Source organism: Candoia aspera, chromosome 2, assembly GCF_035149785.1.
Source record: "Candoia aspera isolate rCanAsp1 chromosome 2, rCanAsp1.hap2, whole genome shotgun sequence".
Classification (NCBI taxonomy): Eukaryota; Metazoa; Chordata; class Lepidosauria; order Squamata; family Boidae; genus Candoia; species Candoia aspera.
In genome coordinates, this window is record NC_086154.1 from 17,698,602 (window position 1) to 17,724,628 (window position 26,027).

The following is a 26,027-nucleotide window of genomic DNA, read 5'->3' on the forward strand; positions in this document are numbered from 1 at the left end:
TTCTCAACCTTGGCAACTTGAAGATGTGTGGACTTCAACTCCCAGAATTCCCCAGCCAGCATGGCTGGCTAGAGAATTCTGGGAGTTGAAGTCCACACATCTTCAAGTTGAGAAACACTGTCCTAGAGGTTAAACCCACACAGCCCAGTGGCTGTCCTCTTCCTCCCATTGAGTTTTGTGTCGCTTTCATTACATTTCTAGCCTGCTTTTCTCCAGATTAAACTCATGTTCTGCTTCTTTCCCCCTTTGACACTGGCATAATCCAAGATATCTGAGCATCCGTTTTCCTTTCCTTGTTATAGCACAAGGCGCTGTTTGTCAAGGTCTCCTGCATATGCCCTTCATAAAGTCACTCCTAATTCTGAAACAAAAATTACACAGCTGTCACAGGACCAGTTCCTGAAACCAGCTTCTAACCTTCTTGAAAAAGACTGGCACCTCTGAACTCTGACTTCTCCCACCATCCATAGACCGCCCACAAATGTGTTCCTCATTCCCATATCTGGATCTTTTTGGAACCTACCTATTTTCTATCCCTCCATACTTTGCACCCTTTGGCATTCCCATCCCCAACTGTACTGACTTCCCCCATGAATCCCTTGGTTAAGCAGATCCCACTTCCCTACATGTGCACCCTTGTGATCAATCTATCAAGAACTCCCAAGGTTAAAGCACCAAAACCAAGTGTATGCAAGTGGACTGGGGCTCATTAAGCCAACCCTCCCCATTTGCTAATGCAGGGTCGAGTGTTTCCATTCTCTAGTTAACGTTGGAAAGGAAATCCAGGTGTTTCTGGGTATAGATGACATCTTCTCTCCAAACTAGTTAAGCAGAAACTAAACAGCTAGGATTCCAAGAACCAAGAAAAAAATAGGGAGGGTTTTTACCCATGTAGCCCCCCACAGGGCATCAAGAATGCAATAGTCTGATATTAAGATAGTCTCTGGGTATTCAGGTACCACAGTACCATCTAATCTTTATGATATTCACTAAAATACAATTGGCCAGCACAGGGCCTCGGATGTTTAGGTTCTTTAAGGTAAGTCAATAAAGCTTTTTCTCCACATTCAAGAGGCTTTAAAAAAAGGTTCATTTTTCAGCCCCCGTGCAGACTTCCACAGCATTTACTAAAGTCTCAGTCAGGCCTATTAGGGTCTGGAGGTCAGTCTTCAGCATCTGTTAAAGCTTCATTATCCAGAGTTTCAAAATAAAAAGGATTGTGGGGGGAAAGAATTAGTCTATCTGAGGCAAGGCTTCCAATGTATAATGGAAAGATGAACAGTAAATAAAGCTCTTTCCCCAAACTCGGGGCATATTTATATGTACAGTATCAACTAAATGTGAAATAAAGTCATCTACATGGACTCTAAATCAGGATCCTCATTACCGATGGACATGGTTATTATGGTCACCTCAACAGATCTTCTTTCACGTGCTGGTGTCAGCCATACCTCTCCACCAAGACTTTCCCATGAGCTTCCTACTGTCCTGGGCGTTTCCTAAAACATTCCTCTCTCCTACCACGTTCATAGCCTCTGGTCCTGTCGCAAGAGCTGAGCAAGTACTGGAGTTTCCATAACCTCAGAACATTGCAACAGCCTTCTCCTGCATGGACTCTCGATTACTAAATACTGGAGAACCCATCCCTTCACATTTTGGTTCAATTAAATGTTCCTTAGGGGAGTCCTTCACATGGCTCCTTTGATGCTTGAGCAGGTTGGCTCGACGGGTGAACCCCTTCCCACAGCTGGAGCACCGGAAGGGCTTGGCCCCAAAGTGGGTCCGCTGATGGATGAGGACTTCCAGGGTGGTGCTGAAGCTGCGCCCACATTCGCTGCACTTGTAGGGCCTCTTGCCTAGGTGGCTGCGCTGATGCTTGAAGAGCTGGGATGTCTGGCTAAAGTGCTCAGGACAATCGGGGCATTTGTAGGGCTTCTCTCCTGTGTGGATACGCTGATGCCTTTCCAAGTGGGAGCTCCAGGCAAAGCTTTTGGAGCAATACTGGCACTTGTGGTTCTTCTCCATGGCATGGCCCCGCTGATGAGCTAGGAAAGCAGAGCTGTCCCCAAAGCATTTGTCACAGTCCCCACATTTATACGGCCGGGCATGAGAGTGAGTCTTGTTGTGATGAAGGAGATGGACCTTCTGGGCAAACTTCTCCCCGCAGATGGGGCAGGGGAACGGGCGCTCCCCAGTGTGCACGCGGCGGTGGCGCTCCAGGTGAGAAGCCCACACGAACCCCTTCCCACATTCTTCACAAAGATGGGTGCGTTCACGGTGGTGTCCCCGCTGGTGTCGCATCAGCGTCTGCCGACTCCGGTAGACCTTGCCGCAGTCCTCGCAGCCCAGGTGGGTCTTCTTGTGCTCCTCCAGCTCAGAGATCTGAGCGAAGCTTCTCCAGCAGGCAGGGCAGTTGTAAGGGCGCTCGCCCATGTGGTTACGCCGGTGCTTGGCCAAGTGCGCACTCTGGCTATACGACTCCCCACACTCAGGGCACTTGAAAGGCCTCTCTCCGGTATGGACCCGCCGGTGCCTCTCCAGGTGGGAAGCCCAGATGAAGCATTTCCCACAGTCCGAGCACTTGTGGGGCTTCTCCGCTGTGTGACCCTTCTGATGGTTCTCCAGGGCTGAGCTCTGGGCAAAGCGCTTCCCGCACTCAGGACACTTGAAGGGCTTTTCAATCAGCTGGGCGCAGCTGTGCTGCAGGAGGTGGAAGTTCTGGCTGTAGGCCTCCCCACAGTTGAGACATTTGAAGGGCTTTTCTCCAGTGTGCATCCGCCTGTGACGCTCCAGATGGGAGCTCCATATGAAGCATTTCCCGCAGTCGGTACACTGGAACGGCTTCTCCCGAGCAGCGTTTGCTTCGCTCCGCTGGCGGCCCCTGCCGGTGGAATGAAGGGTTCTCGTACAATCCGAGCAACGTCTCTCGAGGCTTTTCTTCAGGGCGTGACCACGCTGGGTGGCTTTGTCCTTCTTCACCACTGGGATGATTTTCGGCTGCTTGGGAGCTACCCGTCTCGTCAAGGGCTTGACCCTTCGGGGCGCGCTTTGAGACGTCCCTGGCCGCAACTCCTCCGGGCCTTCAGACTCCTCTTCATCTTCATCCTCATCCTCATGGTTACTGTTGTTTAGCAATTGATTAGCTGCTAAGACAAAGGCAACATAAATTAAAATTCTGGCCAACATCTCATCCAACCCATGTCACTCCAACTCTTTTAATTTGTTGTTTATTCATTTAGATATCCAAATTTCTGGCAAATGTAGTAAGTGTCACTTTATTTTTTTAAAAGCTGACTGTATTAGTTAGTCCTCGCTTAACGACCACAATTGGAACAGAAATTTAGGCTGCTGAACAATGCAGTCATTAAGTGAATCCCAACCAAATTTTAAAACTGTTTTTGCAGTAGTCATTAAGCGAACCACATGGTCATTAAGCAAACCACGTGGTTCCCTATTGATTTTGCTTACCAGAAGCCAGCTGGGAAGGTTGAAATGGAGATCACGTGACCGTGGGATACTGCAACCGTTGTAAATGCATGATGGTTGCCAAGCGCCCAAATCATGATCACATGACCATGGGGATGCTGCAGCAGTTGTACATGCAAGGAACATGTAAGTGTAAGTCAGTTTTTCCAGCACTGTCATAACTCCAGACAGTTGCTAAAGGAACGGTCATTAAGCAAAGACTACCTATTTGGTCCAATGTCTTTCTTTCAAAGCAGCTTCACTATTTCTGAAAGCAATGTATAAATGATAACTCTAAAAATTAACAGGTCAGAATATTTAAAATAAGAATATAGAAAACAGTCCCTCCTTTTATTCCCCCACCTACCCAGAAACCATTTGAAATTTACAAAGAGCAAAATGGCTGTTTTCAATTTTGCTTGTCATGGATTGACTTACAGTATTTTAGGAGCAACATCAAAAACGAACGGGCACATTTGGCAAATGCACACACCAGTCTTCCCCAACCTGGTGCTCTCCAGATGTGTTGGACTACAGTTTCTACCATATCCTTAGCAGGTCTCCCAAACTGGCTAGCGAATCACTGCTGTTATAGCCCAACACAACTAGAGGGCACTAAACTGGAGGAGGTTACCATAAGAATGGAGCAACATACCCAATGCCATGCTGGCCAACTACTGTAATACCTAATTACAATGACCACCATTATATCCTCCCCTCCCCCACTCAACACACACCCAGACCAGCCTTCCCTTTTACCCTTCATTTAACAAATGAGAGCGGTTTTGAATGCATATGGAGTAACTTTCCTGGACCCACAGAGTAGGAGTAAAATTTCTACCACCTCCAATCCCTTCCCACCAAGCAGCAGATACACCAACCAGACTAAAAATCAAGGGCCAAGTTCTTTGGATACTCCATACGAATTAAAAGGCTTGAAGCAAGGTGGCTGAAATGGGATTTGCGAGGAGAAAGAGAATCTGGAGAAATGGATTGAGAAGGAAACAGGGTTTGGGCAAACTCCAAGAATGAACCCTTAACATGGGGGGCAAAGAGGTGGAACGGGGGGAGCCAACCCAGAAGGGAGACTTAGGATGGTGGCAGAAAAAGAAAAGGGGCTTCTGGAGGAAGAAAGGAAAAAGATACAAGGGGGAAGATGGAAGGGGCAGGGCACAGGGAAGGCAATTTCAAAGCATCATTCTTGGGGCAGAAATATAGTAACAACGCAGGACTGGAGCAGCAAGCAGCTACTGGGGTGGAGGAAGTGAAGGTACCAGCAGAAAACCAAGGAGTAGCCTTTCCAAGAAAAAAAAGCACCTCTAATATAAGCTGTCCCACCTGTCCTACTTCTCTCCTTCCTTCCTTCCTTCTCTGACCAGGGATCCTGACCAGGATCAGTAAGCAGCCGGAAAAGAGCTTGCTGGGCAGCTATTCTCGCTCTCCTACTCTCTGCCATCAGATGAATCTTTATTCCCCTCTTCCCTGTAGGAAGGCAACCAAGGAAAGACCTTTAAAAGAGCCTTTAGGGCTGGAAAAGGCTACTGGTCTAGTGGGCGGAGCCCATCTGAGAGGGAGCCCCCTCCCTTGGAGGAAATGGGAGGAGTCCAAAACTCAGAGATGGAGGGAGGATGCAGGGGAGGAATGGAAGAGCTTTCAAGTTCCTTGTCCTACCCTACCACCCACCAAGGCAAGTTTTCCAAAATCTCTGCAGTTTTTTCAAAGAGTGCTTTGAGAGGATCCCAAGAATTTAAAACTCTACTGCTTTTTTGACCTCTGGAAAAAACCAAGACCTTTGCACTGCACTGTCAGAAGGAAAGCAAGTTAACTTTCCAGAAATGAGCCCAGCATTCAACTTCAATGAGAAACTTGCTTTCCTGCTACCAAGAGATGCTAATTGGCTCCAGGTGCAACAAGGGCCAGCCAAGGCTTTCCCATAAAGGGTTAAATGGCTTATCTTTTTTCCCCTGGCTTTCAGCACCCAAGGAGCAGCTCTACCTCTCTGTGTAAAGCTAAGTAAAGAATGCTTGGTTTAGTGTAGATTTTACTCAAATTCACTAAGCAATAAAACTCTTCCCAGCAACTTGTAAAAATATTAAAGTCTGCGTGAAAGCCAACATACTACAAAAGTTAAAGTCTTCCAACTGAAGTTCTGGGCAAAACACAAAGACTCTTTAAATGGAAAGTCTGGCTAATTCACAACTAGCCAACCAGACTTCTCCCTAGTGTGTTGTCAGAACCCAGCCTGTGCTTCAGTGTTAACTGAGTAAGTCGTGGTTTATTTCACCATGAATGAATCTGCCATAAGGTCACAGTCAGACTTTCTTAAGACTTGACCATGATGGGCCTGAAAAGCCCTAGGAAGAAGGCACTCCATAGGGGTGACTGTGGCAGTAAAGCCCCTCTCTCTTGATTTTGGCAGTTTAGCAGCCCTCAGAGGAAGGCAACAAAAAAGCACCTCTTTTCTAGATCTTCACAGGCAGCCAGGAGAATCTTTTTAAAGAGAACAAGATCATGGCAACAGTTTTAGACAGCGGGCTTGTGTTGTCTTGATCTGAAAGTATGTCCCTAAACCCATAAGCCATCTTTTGTCCTCATTTCCCAACCTGCAGCCTCTCATCAGCCATGCTGGCCGGGGATGATGGAAGTTGTAGTATAGGTTATCTGGAGGGTGCCATGTTGAGAAAAGATTAGCTTCTAGGCCAGTGTTTCTCAGCCTTGGCAACTTTAAGATGTGTGGACTTCAACTCCCAGAATTCCCCAGCCAGTCATGCTGGGTGTTGAAGTCTACACATCTTAAAAGTTGCCAAGGCTGAGAAACACTGCTCTAGACAATGTAGGTTTCCTAAGCCTAGCTTTTATTCCCCTCAAGTCAGTGCTCACATTTTCCCCTTCTAAAAAACAGTCCTACCCTACTTTGTAAGCTATGCCTACAACATGCTAAAGAAGTTAGGCTTGAGAAAGTTTGGGTTAAAAATTAGTGTAATTTTAATTTTTGTTTTCTAGCATTTGTATTCAGTTTCTTCGCCCTCTTGAATGCTTGCTTGAGTAGAAAGGTGGCGTGTAAATCAACAGATTAAATATAGAAATCAGTGGTACAGGAATTCAGTTCCATCTTTGTTTTGGCCAAACATCAATTACAGCTGCTAGTCCAAACACTGTTTGTTTGGAACCTACTTCCAAGTAAAGAAAGTGGCATCTGAACTGTAAAGGCAGGAGGAAGCTTCACTGCCTTACTTGCGAGAGTTCTCTGAATCTATTTGATCCACAAGTTCCTTTTCTATGGAGCACCAACTTTCCGTATGGGGGCTGAATGTGCAGACTGCTTGATAGATGGCCCTGCTTTCAGTAAAGTCCAACAAGTGTTTTTAGGCCTCCTTTTCAACCTTATTTACTCAAGCAAGTAGAGAAATTAGGGTGTAGCAGAAATCAAGAGAAATATAAATACATTATAGCATCCAATTTGCATTTATGTAGATCTTGCAACAACTTTTTGTCCAGTCTGATATTGCAATCAAGGGTTCCAGTATTTACAAATGTGAGCCCTGCTCAGGACAGGATTAGAAGTCTAGGCACTGAGAAACTGACAGTCCAAGGCTATACTGAGGGAGCTTATGTGACCGCAGTGCAGAAAACTGCCTTGTTCTCTGTAAAGTGGGATGTTAGATAGGGTAGAATGAAGGGAGCCAAGATCCATCTGGCTGTTTGCAAGAACTCTGTCCCGTCTCAGCTCCGGAACTAACCAGGCAAGGGATGGGCTGAACTCCAAACATTTAAGTTCCTCAACCTTCCTCCTCAGGAAAAACCTAGCAGCTGTAACTATAGGAGCTGGAACCTTGCATTTGGAAGGGAGGAACACAACCACACATAGCCAACATTACCCACCCAAGGAGAACACCTTGTATTTTACTGACCGCAGATTATGCAGACGAGACAGGATTAGGAGCTGCTGGTAAGATTCAGGGAAATTCCTGAACTGTGCGGCTTTAAAAGAAAAGTTAAAGCATCATGTTCTGAACCAATGAAATGGTCCACTTTTTCCCTAATTCACCATCATATTTTCTATCCTGTCCTTGCCACCTTCTCACAGCAAAGAGCAGTCAGGACAGAGGTCCATATATGGACACACTCCGCTATCACCAGGGCCAGGGCCTCACACCACCTGCCTGCTACTGCTGAGTTCATTTGGCACATGGAGGTATCAGGTACCTCCTCCAACACGTGATTGAAGAATGCTGGTACTCATAGGCATCTGATACAAACTATAGTGACAAAACAGGCGTTGTGACATTATGATGTAAATTCTAACCTTTCCTACTTGCATCCTGATGTTGTATGCAAGTGCAGAAGTTCATGGCAGGTATCACAGCAAACATTTCATCATTCCCCTCCCTCCCGGAACCTATGTTGGTTTGCTCAAATGCCCTCAGATTTCAGGCTTTGCCATAATGTAAGTACAAAATCTGTCAACCCTGGGGAAATCATCAGTGGGGCAAGAAGCTCTGGGAAGCTGGCAAGTGGGTCCTTCTGAACATCTGGATCTGCTAGCAGGTGACCTCATTACTCCAGGTCTGAAAAGTACTGAAGGTCACTCCATTGCCTCCAGAGTCTTCAGCACAACTTTCTCTTCTCCTGAGGAAATCTGCCCTTTCAAATGCTTGTGACCTTTTGGATCCATTTCCTTGCATGTACAGATTTACCCTGTATTAGACCACTTGCCTCATAATTTCAAACAAGCCCCCCAGAAATAGACAGATCTATAGCATGTCATGCTCAAAACATTGAGTGCTTATGGTGGGAAAGTCCAAAACCTTTAATTTGGACAGCAGAGGAATCTTGCAGGCACCTGCATTTACATTTTGAATGATGGGGGACACCTGAAAGGTTGGTGAGTATTACATCAACTCGGATTAAAGGTCAGTACATACATGAATCTCACTCACTCAACCCCATACACGTTTCATTAAACGCTATCCCTGCCTAATGCAGCTCAGCATCTTACCTTCCATCAGGAGCCACTCATATCCTCAGGAAATGTCTGAAGGCCAGTTCTTCTTTGCAATGGGCAATTTCTCCTCTCTGCTAGGGTCACCAGATCTAGGCTCAGAAATCCAGCTAACCAGAGATGGCAGTAAAGAAGCACACAAAACCTACTGCTGCTATCTAGTGGCAATCTGGATTTCTGCAGCCCAGATTAACAGCCCTACTTTCTGCTACTTCGGTGGAATAACTTTGTCTAACTTTACCTCCAGCTGTTCTAGAAGTACAACACTTGGAATTCCGCAGCCACCATGATCACATCTGAACACCAACACACCGAGGTAGATGATCTAAGTGGGGGAAGGAAGGACTACCAGATGTGAAGAGCTGGCCAACTCCCGTCTGAGTCATGAAAGGTACAAATTCTGTCATGAGTAAGGATGGCGAGCAGGGGGCTCCCATTCAGACTGTTAAGCGCATGCGTAGCACTGAGGAATTAGGTAGCCATTCAAAGAGACAGAGATCGGGACCGCCTTAACCTTTGGGGTTTATATGGCTGAGGTTTTCCCACGCTCCTTCAGTTTGTTAGGATTCCTGTTATGTACAAGCAATAAGACATTAGAGACCAGTTCCTTGTCTCAGCGTGGTTCCTGGCAGTTAGGACAAATTCTTTACCCTTCTCATTACTACCCCCAAGTAAACCAAACCCGATGTGCAGAAGCAATGTACACATATTTGGACTTAGGTTTCTTGCTCAACAGGTCTGAGAACTGCTTGGACTGCAACCTCTTCAGCACAGGCATCCTAAGACAGAATGGTGTACACAATGCTTTATGCATGCAAAAGAAGTACCCTGGATTCTGGCCAAAGCCTCAGACAAGACTGGAAAAATTCTGTCCAAAAGCCACTCCAGGACGTAGATATTTGATACTGGAATTGTCCAATTAAACCTTAGCTGTGCTGATGCTTAAGAAGTCTGATTCTTTTGGAAAGCATATGCGCTTGCTTCCTTTCAACCAGGCTCTTAACTATTCAGAGACTTGGGAATGTACATGTTCCTACCATGACTATACATAAAATTATGAAAATAAAGGTGATCCAAGACATAGATGGTTTACTGCTCTCCTCATAAGTCCACTAAGTGGGCAGAGCACAACCCCCATCACTCAGCTCATTCCCATCTAGGACATAGGGAGCTGAATAAAATAGATTTACTTCTTCAACATGTCTAAGAAAGCTCATAAAGAACTTCAGTACAGAAATTTAATGCATTATTATGATGTTGGCTGAGTTGATCCATGGGATCAACCGCCATTTTTTTCAGTTGCAGAAGAAGTGGGGAAGAAGAGACCTCTTATGTCATACTCCCAATGCAGTAGCTGTTTTAAGAAGCTGCCCTTTCTTCTGCAGAATCCTGAGACAAAGCGAAGCAACATTCGGCCTGAAGCCTTCTGATATACACAGAAGACTTGGAGGAATAGCCCTGGACAATTGGCTTGTCTGAAGCTATGCCATCCTTCAACACAAATATTAGGGCCTCTACCAAATCCCAGTTTTCTATGAGTCCCTCTTATTCTTGTAACATCCTTATGAGGCTAAACAGAGAGAGAGGCAAGATCATCCAGCTCGCTTTATACTGAGCAGAGATCTGAACCTGATTCTGTCCAATCCATTGACCATTGTGGGGGAGGGTGAGAGAGACTGTTTCTTTAAATACTTTCCTTGGGAGATCCACGCCACTTTTTGCCTTTTCTCAAGTACAGTGAAAAGACTCAGCCCGTTCCCTGAATGTCTCATCAGTTAAATGCTACTGATGGCAGATGAGAAGAGACTGCCTTTATTAGACCTAAGAAATCAAATACAAAAATAAGCAAGCAGAACATTGACCATGACACAGAAGAAACAGGAAGGCACGTTCTTACCAAGAGACATTAGTGTCTCATAGCTTTCTTGCATAACATCTCGATACAGAGCCTTCTGACGCTGGTCTAGATACACCCATGGCTCCATGATAGAGGGTCTTTTCGGAGGTTCACCAGCACCTGCCAACAACAAGTTAAATGCACTTGGTTTCACTGAAGTAGACTTCCCTTACCTGGAGCCCTCCAAGCATACTGGGGTTAGAGCTACAGAATCTCTGGTTAGCGGCATATAACTTACGTGTCATGCTAAGTCTAAAGCAGCAACAGTAGATTAAGGTCTCCTGCTAGACTTCTGGATTATTTGCAGTAGATCAACAAAGATTTTTAATCCCATTTTTTTAACAGTAGCAGCAACCAGCAAGTTCCCTTTCCTGACCTTCACAAAGGGTTTGGCTGCAGCAACGATCAACCAATGGCTTTGAAGAAAAAATAGGATTTGTGTGAGAAACTACTACAAAGCCCCATTACAGTTCAGTAAACCACTTTGAGATTTTTAAAATAGAAAGCAGTATGCAACTATCTGAAATAAGTCAGTAAAATAAATTCCTGAATGAGCATACGCTCAGAGGCATCCTTGTTCCATGTTTCCAAGGCTAAAATCTTAAACGTGTTACCGGGAACTTCCAAATAAATATTCCTAGGACACCGAATGATTCTCCCAGCTACTGCCTCAAGAAGCAGACTTGGGAAAGGTAATGAAAGGAAAAGCAGATCCTGTTAACTCAAGCTGCTCCCAATACAGGGCAAGGAAAAGATGGGGAGGAGGGCACTCAGGAGTTACCGTAGCCTGCTCCTTGAAGAAGTGCACAGCTCATTAACAAAATTGCAATACTGTCTATCAGGGCTTCTCAACCGGGGTTCCATGGCACCCTTGGGTTCCACAAGAGGTCACTAGGGGTTCCCTGGGAGATCACAATTTATTTATTTTTTTCAAATTCAGGCAACTTCACATTACAGAAGTCAGTTTCATTCTTTATTTTCAGTTTAAGAACACTGTCCATGCATATAGACAGGCCTACCCATGAAACGAATATAACGATTTTGTAACTTCTGGCCTGTATTTGAGCCTGAATGTGCAGGGGTTCCCTGAGGGCTGAAAAATATTTCAAGCGTTCTTCCAGGGTCAGAAGGTTGAGAATGGCTGCTGTATCTCTTTCTAGCCCTCATCATCAGACTGGATTAAAGATGATGTCATTCCCAGGCTAAATAAGATTTCCTGCTATATGGGAAGATTCCCTTGTTTCACAAAAATCTAAATTTCTACATTGGGAGAAGCAGTTTGTTAACTTTTTAATGTTATTATATAATACACCCAATTTGTTTTAAACCCACTATATTAATATTTGGATTCCCCAGCAACTGTAAGGACAAAAGGTCCCCTTTTCCAACTGAAATCAGAAAATTATTAGTCAACAGTCATTTAATGGACAACTGAGAAACGTGGACACGAATGGTGTTCAAATCGTGTTGAAAAATGCACTGTTGAATGATTTTTCAACACGATTTTCAGGGCCACAGACAAGGAGAAGCCATCCATTCCATCAGCTGTTTAGTTCTGCTGATAAAGGGACAGCATTATTGCCTTTTCAAACTGCACTTATCCATAGTCTAGTAAATAAGCCTGAATTGGCTGAAATCACACCAAATCAAACAAACTGGATTATAGCTTAGTACAGTGTCTGAACCCAGCCATTCCCACAATCAAAGCCTTTACCATTGGATTTCTTTTATAGGTTTGCAGCTTCTGTGGGTATGCTACAAACAGTGTTTCTCAACCCTGGCAACTTGATGTGTGGACTTCAACTCCCAGAATTCCCCAGCCAGCCATCTTAAAGTTGCCAAGGTTGAGAAACACTGTGCGACTGTTTAAACGTTCCTTCCTTCCTGAAGTGTGGTTCACCGTGCCATAGTGGATATAAATGCTATCAGTACAGTGTGTTCCAAGCAGCCCATTGAAGGACCAGAACCACTAGGAGTCTCCATAGTACAATGACAAAAATGGGCAAAATTCTTGCCAAGGTCTCTCCAATCTATGTATTTCTCATCATTAAAATCGAAATACACATTAATTTTTCCATAAAATCACAGAATTCCAGCACGGAAGCAAACCAAACTGGAGATGTACACCTCCATGAATTATCAGTCCCAAACATATGCAAAGTTCCTCATTTAAAAATTAACTTAATTTTATGCTTTCGTAACTTTGAACACATTACTTATTGCTCAATACATAACACTGTGATATTTGGCATAATTGCATTATTTCGTATATTCATTAAATTTGCTCAGAAGCAAGATGCGTTTTGTTCTGTCAAACTTATATCCAGGTAAGCATGCATAAGAATGAATCCGTAAGAACAAAGGTGTCTTTATTTTACAAACTGAATACACCCAATCTTAGACAGAGGAAGTGGTGCCTTGTACCATCAGGTATACGTATGCTTATTAGATCTGAATTTTTTACAACTGTACACAGGTATTATACCCCTCTAGAATTTTATTTTATTTTTGGTACACTTCACCTAATGAAAACACAATGAAGTTTTGCATCCCAGCTGCATTTTTTCACATCTTTGAACCAGTCTATCATACTTGTAGCCATGATTGCATCTGATCTGATTGATGGTAACAGAATATTCACGAGCATAAAGAATATTTTATCTGAGGGTGCAAGAGCTTCCAGCTTGTCTGATTTTAGGGCAGGACAGAAGGAATAATGGCCTCTCCATGCGAATCAAACTCACAATCATAAAGAAAGAGAGAGAATGAGAGCGAGCATGAGCTTTCCCTTACAACCAGAAGCAGCATTTCCCACACAAAGGCCCCAGGGCCAAAGCCCATTTGAAGTGCTTTTCAAGCACCAGCCTCTTGCAGGCATCTGGGGACCAGGCTGCTGCTCCTGGTTTCCATGGCTGCCAGTTTCAATACAGAAAAGGTTTCACAGGCCTTTAAGGATGTTTACCCTGGATGCTGTCCTTCCAAGGGCATAAGGGGGCGGACTCCCAAGAATCCTCAGGATTTTTGCAAAAGCAGGATCTGCTAGACTTTTCCAGGAGCGGGGAAGCTGAGCCAATCCTCTCAATTTGCCCAGGCAGTTTAGTGTAGTGATTAAGGCATCAGGCTAGAAACCGGGAGACCGTGAGTTCTAGTTCCACCTTAGGCACAAAGCCAGCTGGGTGACCTTGGGCCAGTCCCTCTCTCTCAGCCCTGGGAAGGAGGCAATGGCAAACCACTTCTGAAATCTTGCCAAGAAAACTGCAGGGACTAGTCCAGGAGTCAAAACTGACTTGAAGGCACAAAGCAAAATTCATTTCACTAGGACTACCACTGGTGATTTCTGATCTTTTTTTAACATTCATCACAACTTTCCTTTTTCAGCTTAGCTAATTTAATCTCTTGCCCCTCAGAGGCAGCTTAAGGAAATATTTATTTTACAAAATCTACCCAGCAGTTCAGTAGCAGCAGGATCTGCATCTCCCTCCTCGGAGAAAAGGAGCTCCGCTAATTATATATGTGAAGCTGATGGCTGTTTCAACCTGCCCTTCTGTCCTTGCAGATCCATGCAGCAGAGAAGCTGGCTTTGCGAGCCTTTTTCACAAGCTGCCTGACCAGCTCGTGGGCTGCAGTCAGCAGGTTCCCAAGCAATGCCTTGCTATAAACCTGAATTCTCCCATATCAAAGTTCATTCCCAAACCAATGCTAAATAATGGGTAAACTCAACTTGCCCTGTCTGATACACTCTGGAATGGTTTGGAAAGAGACAAAATCTAGAGTGCCATTCTGACTTTGAAATTGTACCTCTGGGCTTTTATAATCCTCTTGATACGGAACAGGTCCGCCTTTGTATCATAAACTGCTGCAAGAAAACCAGTAGCTTTGCAAGGGGGCTAAGAAATATATTTAAAAAGAAAGAAATTCATTCAGCCCTGGAAGGAAGCTTTAACTTTTTAAGCCATTCTGTACAATCTTATGCAAGTCTATTCAGAGATTAGTCCTATTGAATCCAGGGGTACTTAACCTCCAGATAAATGCACACAGAAATGCAGCCTCTTTGCAAGGCTTCTTTCATTATTAAACACAAAAGGTGTTTTTTTTTTACTGATCACACCTTACTGCGGTCATTTGTCCCAAACAAAGCCCTTTATTAACTCAGCTTCTTCAACATAGCCAGGTGACCCTGTCATTTTTAGAGCAGATCTGCGCAAGGGTAACTGTCCAATTTCATCAACAGTTGCAACGTTTGTACACGATGGTATTTGTAATCATTACAGCTCAGTTTATTGATTTGATAAGCCACCCAGATTTAAGCAGCAAGATGAAATATCTTCATACAAGAGATGGACATCCCCAGAAGCAGCAGGAAGATGAGAGAATAAGGGAGAAAACAAATGTTCTTCTGAACGCGATTAGTTCAAAAACAGGCCAATGCTGTTTATTTCATTTCACATTAAGCACCCCAAATAAGCAGCTATGGTCTGGAATATACACCGAAAGATACCACCGTCTTCTTGATCAAGAGGCGACCAGAATACGGACGCCCCGAAAATTAATTAGGGGGGTATGCGACTGCAACATATGACCCCCATCCGGAAGCAGCAAATCGGGCCCAAATCGGATCGGCCTATGCAAAAAGGCTCTGAAACCGGTCCTTTAACTGGGGGGACAATTCGATGCAGCGATTGATCTTTTAAAAAAAAGAAAAGTCTCCCGTCTCAGTGCAGCTCTTCCTCCGCCCCCCGCCTCAAGGGCCCATGTCACCCCGCCCTCGCCCCCTTCCCCATCCCACCGCCCCCTGCAGCCCAAGGGTGTCCCACCGAGACTCAATCGGCGCTCTCTTCCCTCCCACTCGCCCACCCCACCCCCCGGCCTGGCGTTAGCTTTATTTCGATCAATGGCTCCCTCCCCGCTCCCATTCAACAAAAAAACAAGGCGGGGGGAGGCGGGGGCACCAGGGCCAATTCATGCAAAAACGCCTCCAGGCCCAGATGCCAGCGGCCCCTCCCTCTCCTGCAGGGCTTGCCTTTAATCACCTACAATCAGCCCGCGGTGCGGCTCCAGCAAGTTTGCAGCTGGGGGGCGGGGGGGATCCCTCGACTGCGGGGATCGGCGGCGGCCACAGCAGCAACCACTTAAGATTAATCCGGATGTTCAGCGGCGACTGACTCGGGAAACTCCGCCTCTGTAGTCGGGGCTGCCGAGCGACGGCCGCGGCAGAGAAAGGAGTAGCTTCCCCTTCTGAACAGGAAGAGGAGCCCTCTGGCGGGCACAGCCCACCTCAGGGACCCCCGAAGGACGAGTCACCGCCGCGGCTCTGGAAGGGGCTGAAGCCCGGGTCGGGATTAATTGGTTGGGATTAGGAATACGGCCAGATATCCCAGATCCGCAAATCCACCGTAACCCGGGATTCTGGGTGCGCACGACTTGCTGCATCCTCAGCTGTCCACCCTGGTTAGGATTGTGACACGTTCCAGCCTAAAATGGGGTTGCTTTGGGGTTCAGCATGCCCTGCGGGTACAACCTTTAAGGCAGTGTTTCTCAACCTTGGCCGCCTGAAGATGTGTGGACTTCAACTCCCAGAATTCCCCAGCCAGCTTCAATTTCTGGGAGTTGAAGTCCACACATCTTCAGGCGGCCAAGGTTGAGAAACACTGCTTTAAGGATATGAATCTGCGTCCTTTCTTGGCAATAAATGAAACTGTTGTCAGCAGAATTGCTTCTTAGGCATATTGTACCTAAAGAGGATCAGAAGATGCAAATATTTGGAAATTTCACCCCGTGCATGTGGGTTCCCAAATGCATAAAAGCTACGAGGTGCAAAGGGGTGTCAGCCCCACACCCCTGTGTGCACCATGCCCACCCAAAGATGGTGGCTTTGGATTTACTTGAGTGCAAGAACCAGGGGATCTCTGCAGGGAGGGGGTAAAAAAAAACAACCATGGTGGTGACCACAGCGATACAATCAAGGCCCTGCCCTTTTTTAAAATGTGTTGCCACCTTGATTTTTTTGACCTCCAGGCCCCTTTTGACAAGGTCTCTGTGGGACTAAGATCCTTATAAAGCAGAGTTCCTGATCATATTGCTGGTTTGTGAATTTAGGATCCATTGCCAGGATGAATAAGAATAGAGTCTGGACTTTTTTGTGAAGGTAATGACATTATTCAAGACCAGAAAAAGAGGTAATTGGGACAAACAGTTTAAGAACCACTGAAAAGAGAGACAGAAGGCATTTCTATTCCCTACTTCCAGTTTTAAATTTTGCTCATTTAGCGGGTTGTGGATACTGTCTCTGGTTTAAGTACATTGCAAGTCACTGTTAACTATTTTCTTACCAGCAAATGCTTTGGCAATTGCAAGTTATTAAAAAAGATACATCAAATTGGTTAGCTGCTTAAATATTTTCCCCTCTGAAAAAGGAATGAATTTGGTAATACAAGGGAGAGAAATTTCAGACATAAAAAATATAAAGTCATCAATTTACAGACTTCTTTTGCTGCTTAATGGCAGACCCATTTCTTCTCAGCCAGTGGAATAAAAGTGGTTTAGGTGTTGCATTAGGAATATTGAGAGCCAGTTTGGTCTAGTGGTCAAGGTTCTGGGCTAGAAACCAGGAGTCAGAGTTCTAGTCCCACCTTAGGCACGAAAGCCAGCTGGGTGACCTTGGACTCGCTCAGCCCAGCTCGGTGCAATGTAGACTAGCCTCTTTGTGGTGCACACCGGGCAATGTGGCTTGTCATTGCTAAATAGTTTACGCATCTGGCTGCTGGATCTCACAAGGATTTCCCAGCAAGAAAAAAGCAGCATGAATACCAAACTGCTATGCCATATGATTTTAAAAAAAGTAGGTATATTAAAGCCAAATTCAAGTGTTCACTTCACCATGGAAGTTACTGGGACTCTCAGTCCAACCTACTTCACAGGGTTGTTGTGGGGACACAAAGATGGAAGACACTCCCTCCCACATGTAATGCTGTCTTGAGCAGCCAGAGGAAAAACACTGTATGCAGCAAATCACACAATTCTGGATACAAATGACTTTCTGGTAATAATGGTCTCTTTATTTTATTAATTGCAGGTTTATAAAAATTAAAACCTAGTTTCAGTCCTGTAAGTGTTTATTTTCATGGCTCCTTTTATGTAGTACCTTCTCATAGGTCATTTTTTAATCAAGTTTGGGGTGTTGCATTAGATTAGTGTTTCTCAACCTTGGTAACTTCAAGCTGTATGGACTTCAACTCCCAGGATTCCCTTCCATTCCCAGCATGGAAGTTGCCAAGGTTGAGAAACACAGCATTAGATCATATTTCAGTCTTTGCAGCATGCCTTTGAGCACTCTTTAGTAGATCTAATTATCTTTAATGAAGCAGTAGAAAAACTAGTAGAACATATACAGAGAATACAATATGCTTTCCTATAATTATGTTTATCTTTCCAAAAACAGTCCTCTATTACTCTTCAGACAAGCCTTGGCTTCCAGTACAATACTTCTACTCAATCTGGAATATTTTATTTCAAAAAATGGATTTCATCCTCCTGAAAACTACATCATTCCTTCAAAAACCTAAGTGACTAGACTGTTCTTGCAGTCTGCATTTGTAATGCAACTGAGTAGAGGAAAAAGCAGAGACAATTTAGTCCAACATGCTTTTTTCAACAAGGGCTGCATACTTTGAGACTGAAGTCATTTTAAAACAGGATTACATTGCAGTCAATGTCCTGATGAAAATGTTTAAGAATAAGGACAGATAGGAGGGAAACCTCCGCTAACTTGCAAATGGCATTTTCAGATCATAAAGAAACTTGGTTGCCTTAACTCATGCTGGAATTCAGTACCCAGTATCCACATGAAATCTGGCAAAATGTAGGGGGAAAAAAACAGCATTGTTCTACTTTTAATCTCTGCTTGGCACCTGCTTTAGTTTTCTCAGATCTCTCACAAAGAATTCCAGCTTTTTTTAAATAACCAACTAAACTTTATTGCAAAATCTATAAAGTGTACAAAGCTTGGTCAGAAGGATATGTGGTACTTTTTATATTGGCTAGCAGCATTGGCTTCTCCAGCAGAATCAATAGTTCAAAATAATAATAATAATAATAATAATAATAATAATAATAATAATAATGTGTCTCCCCCCACCCTTCCCTTTTCTGGACTGAAGTGAAGACTTTGAAACCAAATCCTTGGCCTATTTTTTCTCTTACCGCCCAGCAAGGTTCCAGTGATTAACCCCTTAGTCATCAGATTTTCTAGGATAAGATTGAGTAGAAAATACATTTGTACAAATTATCTTTTTCCCAAACACTTTCTCATTCATTTGTTGGGGGATCAGCTGACAAATCCCTCCTTAGCTTTTGGTTGAACCACACCTATACAAAATAGTCTTCCACACACCTGTATAGCTCTCCCTTCCTTTCAGAAAGGCACATATTAGGATTGTTGCCTAATTTTATTTTCTCAGCAGGCCTTACCTGATATAGGTAAAGTAGACATTGCATTACCAAGAAGAATTTAAGGAGGCTTAAGAATAGACTTTTAGTGTGCAATGATCCTGCTTCATTTGTGGAATTTTACAATGGCATCTTCCATTTGTACTACTGTCCCATCACAACTTTTGCCTTTTTTGCATAATATACAACAGTCTGTTTCACCATGCTCTGCTCTGTCTGGTGTATGGCTTCCTCACTTGTATATAGGTTTCACACGAGGACAGTGAGATGCTCTGGGATTCCCACTTTTCTAAGGACATGCCACAGCTTGACATGGTAGGTCTTTGACAGGCCTTTCTATAATGAAGGAAGTACACGCTGACTTGTCTTTCCCAATTTTCCAGCATGCATCAGCAATAATGTCCTTTGTTCCTCTGCCTTTTCTAAAGCCAGCTTGAAAACAACCCTCCTTGCTGTTGTCTCGAAAATCTATCTGCAGGCAAAAACAACGGAGCTTGGATTCCTAGAAGAGTCCAGAAATTGAGAAGGAAATAGGCTGTCTTCCTGTCCTTTCCTTTTTTCCTTCCCCAGCTCTTGATTTCACTAAGAAATTAGTTCTTGGAGGCTCAGCTGCCCTGCAATTGGGGGTGGGGGGTGGGGGTGGGAGCTGAGGCGAGAGTGGACTGTGATTTCAGAGGCTTGTCTGCTCGTGCAAGAATGAACATCTGGCTGAGTTGCTGAGAAGGCAAAGGCTTCTGGAGAGGCAGCCCTGCTTCAGAGCCAGGATTGGCTCAGCTCGTTCATGCACACCCCGTCCCAGCTGAGGTTCAGAATGGGGTGTAGGAAGAGAAGGAACTACACACTCACACCCCTACAAGTCATCTCAAGGTGCTTAAGAAATTCAAACTTAGCACTTCTTGCAAATGCATAGCTGTGTTACAGTATTACCTAAACAGGTTTGTGTAGCCCTGCTGGTCAACTCGAATGAGGAGTGGAGCACCTCACCCTCTGCTGTTTGAACAGAAGCCGCCAGCGACTAAGCCCTGGATTTACTCTATGCCGAACAGATAAGCAAACCAGGGGCCAACATTGCAAGCTGGCTGTAGACATGTTGAGCTGTTTTCAGAGATCAAGAGGGCTGGTGCGCTGAGCCAACCCATTGTTTCATCTTTCCCATTATGGTGTAATGCGGAACCCTATTCAGGTGCTGTGCTCAGGAGTGCGCCGCCAGCGTTCTTCAACCTGGTGGCTTCCAAGTGAGTTAGAACTAGCACACCCAGAATCCCCTGCCATGGCAGGACTTTTCAAAGACCCTTAGAGTCCCAGGACAGAGTGCTCATTTGAGTGACCTCCCCTTTCTTCTGCTTTGTACCTTCTGTCAACATAAATATCTCCTTTGCTTTATATCCACTGAAGTAAATGGCCCAGGAAATGGGAATGTGGGGGCAGAATAACATTTCAGAAATACTGAAAAAAATGCTTGGGATTATATTTTAATATGCTCATTTTAAGTATTTGGGTGGGTTTCGTTCTATGCAAGCAGCCTGTGGTGATTGCCCTATCATTTTGATTGGGAATTCTGGAAGGCTGATTCCCCATTAGTGACTTCATAACATCATCAGTTGTTGAGGTAATCAAAATCCTTGTTAATGTTATTTTGGCATCATGTTGGATGACTCCAAAAGATGCTACAACTTCCTGGTAAGGAATTATTATTGTTGTTTTTATTGTTACCCTTTGACTAAGGCACACTATATAACAAAAGGACAATAATTACAAATTAATCCAATAAAAAGTAACAGCAACCTAGGAAGCAAATTTTAACCTTAGAACAACCACAAAACTATCAGGAGTTCTAGTTCCAGCACATCTGGAGGACACCAAGTTGCAGCACAGAGCTATAAGTGTACAAAAGCAGGACTGTCCTCTCTTTTTCCTGCACTGATGAAGGGATTGGTCTTGATGGTGTAAAGCAGGATAACCCTTGTTATCTCCCATATAGACTACTGCAATGCGCTCTACATGGGGCTACCCTTGAAGAGTATCCGGAAGCTTCAGCTGGTCCAGAATGCGGCCACACGGGCTATTTTTGGCGCCCCTAGAAGGGCGCACGTAACACCTTTGCTACATGAGCTGCATTGGATACCAGTTTGCTTCCAGGTCCAATTCAAGGTGTTGGTTATCACCTTTAAAGCCCTACATGGCATGGGACCGGGTTACCTGAGGGACCGCCTCTTCCCCGTATCATCAGCCCATCCCACCCAATCATGCAGAGAGGGCATGCTACAGACCCCGTCGATAAGAGAATTCCATCTGGCGGGGTCCAGGAGGCGGGCCTTCTCGGCAGTAGCACCCGCCCTTTGGAACATCTTGCCCCTGGAGGTGAGATTAGCCCCATCACTCCTGGCCTTCTGGAGGAAGTTGAAGACCTGGCTCTGCCAGCTGGCCTGGGGAGGAGAGGAGTCATGCCTGGGTTGGCTAGTGCCTTGAAGCATCCCTTCCACATGAAGGCTGAATGAGATATAGCCATCTGGATTTTATTTTTATCTATATTATTAATAATATGTAATTTTATAATGTATTTTATATATTTATTGTTTTATTGAGGATTTTGTTGTAAACCGCCCAGAGTCCCTCCAGTGGGAGGAGTTGGGCGGTGACAAATTTGATAGATAGATAAACAAACAAACAAACAACCCACAGGATGAAAGGGGTTATTCAGCCTTAGCCCGATGCCGCCTTTGGATCTGCACTTCCAAGTACAAGGGACTCAGCCTCAGGCACAAGTTCTCCCTCAACAACCTCATGCAACCCAGCTAACCTGATCTCACCATGCTGAACTGAGGAATCATATACTTTTAACTGTGTTTATTTGAAAGTGAGATGCTTTGCACAGCTGAAAACTCAGAGAAAGGAAAATGATGCAGTGTTAAGAGCAAAGTAAGGATGTCAGTCGTGGAAATCTGAACTCAAGATAGAATTTTCCAGTGATAAGCTGCTAAAAGGAAGAGATTTAATTACTGGATTCACAGAACATACTAAGCCAAAACCTAACAAAGCATGGCAATCCTTTATTGCAGTTGTATGTTTCTAGCAAAACAAAGATATAGACCATGAAAGAAGGGGTGAAAAGGGAGAGACAACCCTTTAGCGGGCTCAGAAATAATTGTTCAAGGTTGCCCAGGGAGCTTTGAGTCTGAACAGGGATTTAAATTAAAATAATTCATTTATGCTCTTTTTGAGATAGTATTTAGGCATGAATGCTGCTGACTTAGGAACGTGGTTATTTATACATCTTTCCCAGAACTGTGTGTGCCATTGTGGTAATAGCTGTATAGATATTTTGTAGAGAGAGTTCACATTTCTACCCAAAATCATGGCTATTTTTGTAGGGTGTGTGCTTTTTGTGCTAATTAAAAACTGGATTTTGCTGGCAGCTGCAGGAAAACAGACGGCAATAGAAATGCAAGAGCCAACAGAGCTAATCACAAATGAAATACTGGAAAAAGGTGAAAGAGATCATCCTGTTCTTCCAGCTGAAATAACTCAAGAGGCTAAGCACAGCCTAGAAGAGACCATTCCACAAAAGATTTGGTAAAGCCCTGGTGCCACTGTCCAAAAGAGACTAGGCAGAGAGCTCACAAAGAATTACAGCCACAGGGTTTTCATAAAGCTGTGAAGTCTTTGCAGATTTCCATGGCTTCCTTTCACACTGGGGAAGAGAGTAGAGTGAAAGTAGTTCTTTGGCCAGCACCCCCAAAGTAAAGCTGCCCTCCCCATGAATAAAGTGCCCCCTGCCTTGCCCTGGGTATCCAGGGAAGGGGAAGGATAGCGATGGACAGTAGCTCTTTTAGGGCCAATTCTCCAATCCCATGGAGTGATCGCTGGCAGTAGAAAACTGACAGTAGGCCTACTTCCCCTTGTCTCCCCTCCCATAAAGCTTCCACCAGGATTAGACACTGGGCGTGTGTCAAAAAGTGCACCCGTCCAGCCCCGTAAGGCTGAATGGACAGCTTACTCTTGGGGGTGGCAGCTAGAGTTTCCTCCCCCATACTTCCTTTCTCCAACAGTTCTCCAATCCCATGAGAGAGAGAACCTCTGTGAGATAGAATAACCCTGGGATAGAAGAATGGCTGCTTTCCCCACACACACCCCATGTTGACCTTGCCAGGCTTCCAAGTTGGGATTAATTGACAGATGTGGTAGGGATTGGCAAGAGAAGCAGGAGAGCAGCCTCAAGTAAGAGACCCCTGACTTTCTTGCTCCAAATATGAATGACCCTGAAAAACTGGCCTGGGAGTAGGGGGTTTGTGCCCTCAGCTGGCTTAGGGAGCCAATAGAAGCAGGGCAGTTCTCCACCCCTAAACTTACCTTGCTATGAGAAACTGAATCATCCAAACTGCAAGGCTTGTGTTGACTGAAGGTGGGAAACACCACTTGAAAACTGGAGAGGAAAAGAAGAATGCTTGTTGCCTTCACAGTGGGTCAGAGGTGAATCTATTTATTATTTATTTATTATTCAAACTTTGCTACCGCCCATCTCCCCCAAAAGAGGGACTCTGGGTGGTTTACAATAAAATTGTAATTGTAAATTACATTTTGAAGATAACATCACCCAATTGTGTCTTCCTGGAGCAGTTAACAAGGCATCTTCTTGCTGTGGTTAGGCTTCATATAGGAATCTCGAAGTGTCAAGCCTGGAACTTTCACGTCGCTCTGCATTCCACATAATTTTGCATTATATTGGTAAACCTGCTTGGAAATGACTTGCAAAGAAAGCAGTGTCCGGCAACCCTCCACTGATAGTCTCATGGCATTCCCCACCCCCACCCCCTGGGTTTGCAGCCCACACTTAAGAAACGCTCTTAATGCAGTAAAAAAGGGTTGAGAAATAAATGAAGCTCAATATAAGAGCAGATTAAGTGTACTTTAAATGCTTCTACAACATAAGTAGCCAAGCTGCTTGAAATACTTCAAAGTTATACTGTTGAGGACGCCTCTTTTCTAAGGGGCCTGAATGTGAAACTTTTCTGCAGAGAGCTTTGCTCTGTATGAAAGCATATTCAAGAAGCCAAAGTAGGACATGTCATCAAAAATAGTTATGGAGGAAAATATAGCCACACCTGTGAATGCTAGAAGCCAACAGGTAGGAGTTAAAGTTCTTGATGCAAAATGTGAAAACTGGTGGAATGGAGAGATCAATGGTAAACAATTATTCCTGAATATAAATGCAAGACAGCGCAAGGAACAGCAGTTGTTAAGAAGTTGCCCTAGGACCATGAGACCCAGGTTTGTTTGCTTATTTTCTATCCCACCTTTATTATTTTTATAAATAACTCAAGGCAGGGAACATACCTAATACTCCTTCCTCCTCCTATTTTCCTCACAACAACAACCCCATGAGATGAGTTGGGCTGAGAGAGAGGGACTGGCCCAAGGTCACCCAGCTGGCTTTCATGCCTAAAGGGGGACTAGAACTCACATCCTCCCAGTTTCTAGCCCATTGCCTTAACCACTAGACCAAACTGGCTCTCAGTTTGAGTTTGAGAGCTCTCAGCTCTCTTAAGTTCAGAAGCTGCCTGGGTGACTTTAGGGCCAGTGACTTTCACCCAGCCCCACTGGGTGATCATTGTGAAGAATTACTGAAGAAGGGAATGCTATGAATGCCACCTTGAGGCCCTAGGCTGCTTCTAAAGGCCACCTGCTGAACAACCAGTGAGCTTCCTTGTGCAGTTGGTTGGCCACCTGAGAACAGACTAGATGAGCCAGGGGTCTGACCCAGCAGGACCCTGCTTACGTTCTTAGAGGAAATGCAGGATATAAATCTAATAAATAGTGGGTGTAGTGCAACTATGGTACATAAGACAAAACAATTCTCCTGCAATCCTATAAGATACCTGGATGTGTTTCTGACTAAACTCAGTGAAACTTACTTCTGGATAGAGATGCACAGGACTGTGCTGCAACAAGCCACTCCAAGAATTTGTGACATACAAACATCAGGCTCAGCTTCCGACATTTTGAAGGCCTCAGGTTAAGCCAGTGTGGAGGTTGCCTCTTGGGCAGCATCAAGGTCTTGCTGTGCGTATATGTGCAACCACTTCACAAATGCTTAGAGAGCAGAAAGTGCCAGAAACAATGAAAGCTGCTGCAAAGCAGTTCGTAGAAATCTTCAGCTTGCAATACTCCATTTAAATAAGAATTATTCCCAAAAATGAAATTGGATTCTCCCATATACACATGCAAAGCAGGGGCAGGACAGTGAGTTGCCCCTTGTGCCCTTGCCCCTTTCCTAACACCAAGGGACCCAAGAATAGGAACAGGCATCATTTTCATAATAAAGGACACATTTAGACCAGTCAAAGCTTTCCCCACCAGGTCTGCCCTATCCAGCCAGACTGCCTGGTGGGGGAGATGCAGTAATTATAGCAGTTTCTCTCAACCTTGGCAACTTTAAGGTGTGTGGACTTCAACTCCCAGAATTCCCTGAGCCAGCATGGCTGGTTAGGGAATCTTGGGAGCTGAAGTCCACACAGCTTGAAGTTGCCAAGGTTGAGAAACACTGAATTATAGCCTTCAGCTGGCATTTGTTGCCACCACCTTCTTTTCACCTCCTCAGTGGGAATTACAGAAGCAAGATTTACTTGCTGACATCCAGATACGGTAGTCCTAACCTGAATATCTGAGGTAGAGAGAAATGGCTCAAGAAATGGCATTAAGTAATCAGACTTGAGCATCAAGATAATGCCAGGTTTTTCCTACATTGGAAATTACTGGAAGCTGCTTCATTACACAGATTCCCTTCAGATACACATTCTCCAGGGGAATGGGGGGGGTCAATTTGCCCAAGGCTTTTGGGAAATTAATAATGAGTTTCTTCAGGTAATGCAAGTTTTAAAATTATGGAGTATCTCTTTCTATTGATTTTCTCTACAGCATGCAAAACTTTAAAACCCTTCATTATTTTTATGTCTCTCTAGAACTAAACACAGGAAACAACCATCACATTTCTACTCTGCTATGCTGTTAGAAATGTTTGTATAGATAAATTTTGAGTCCCCTAATGTTTGCAAGAACAGGATTTTTTTTTTTTTTTTGAAATAGTAGAAATTCTAAGAGTCTGTTCTAAGTACTTTCACATAATGATGAGTTAAGTTCTCCCATCTGGCAAGTGATGACGGGCGACCTGCAAGATGACAAGACTTCTCAACAGCAAATTCTAAATCGTATTATCCCTGA

The 26,027-nt window shown here is 44.5% G+C and overlaps 1 protein-coding gene across 2 annotated transcripts; it reads right to left on the reverse strand.

The window, feature by feature from the left end:
* Positions 1-926: 926 nt before the first annotated feature.
* Positions 927-10,463, reverse strand: LOC134489001 (zinc finger protein CKR1-like). Of its 2 annotated transcripts, none has more exons than XM_063291390.1 (2): positions 10,365-10,463; positions 927-3,143 (listed from the first exon to the last, which is right to left on the reverse strand). In XM_063291390.1, exons 1-2 carry the CDS (start codon positions 10,450-10,452, stop codon positions 1,582-1,584), a joined length of 1,650 nt encoding a protein of 549 aa, XP_063147460.1. In that variant the 5' UTR covers positions 10,453-10,463; the 3' UTR covers positions 927-1,581. The 2 variants fall into 2 exon arrangements, with proteins under 2 accessions (XP_063147460.1, XP_063147459.1); XM_063291389.1 differs by having other exon boundaries at positions 927-3,146.
* Between the last annotated feature and the right edge of the window lie 15,564 nt (positions 10,464-26,027).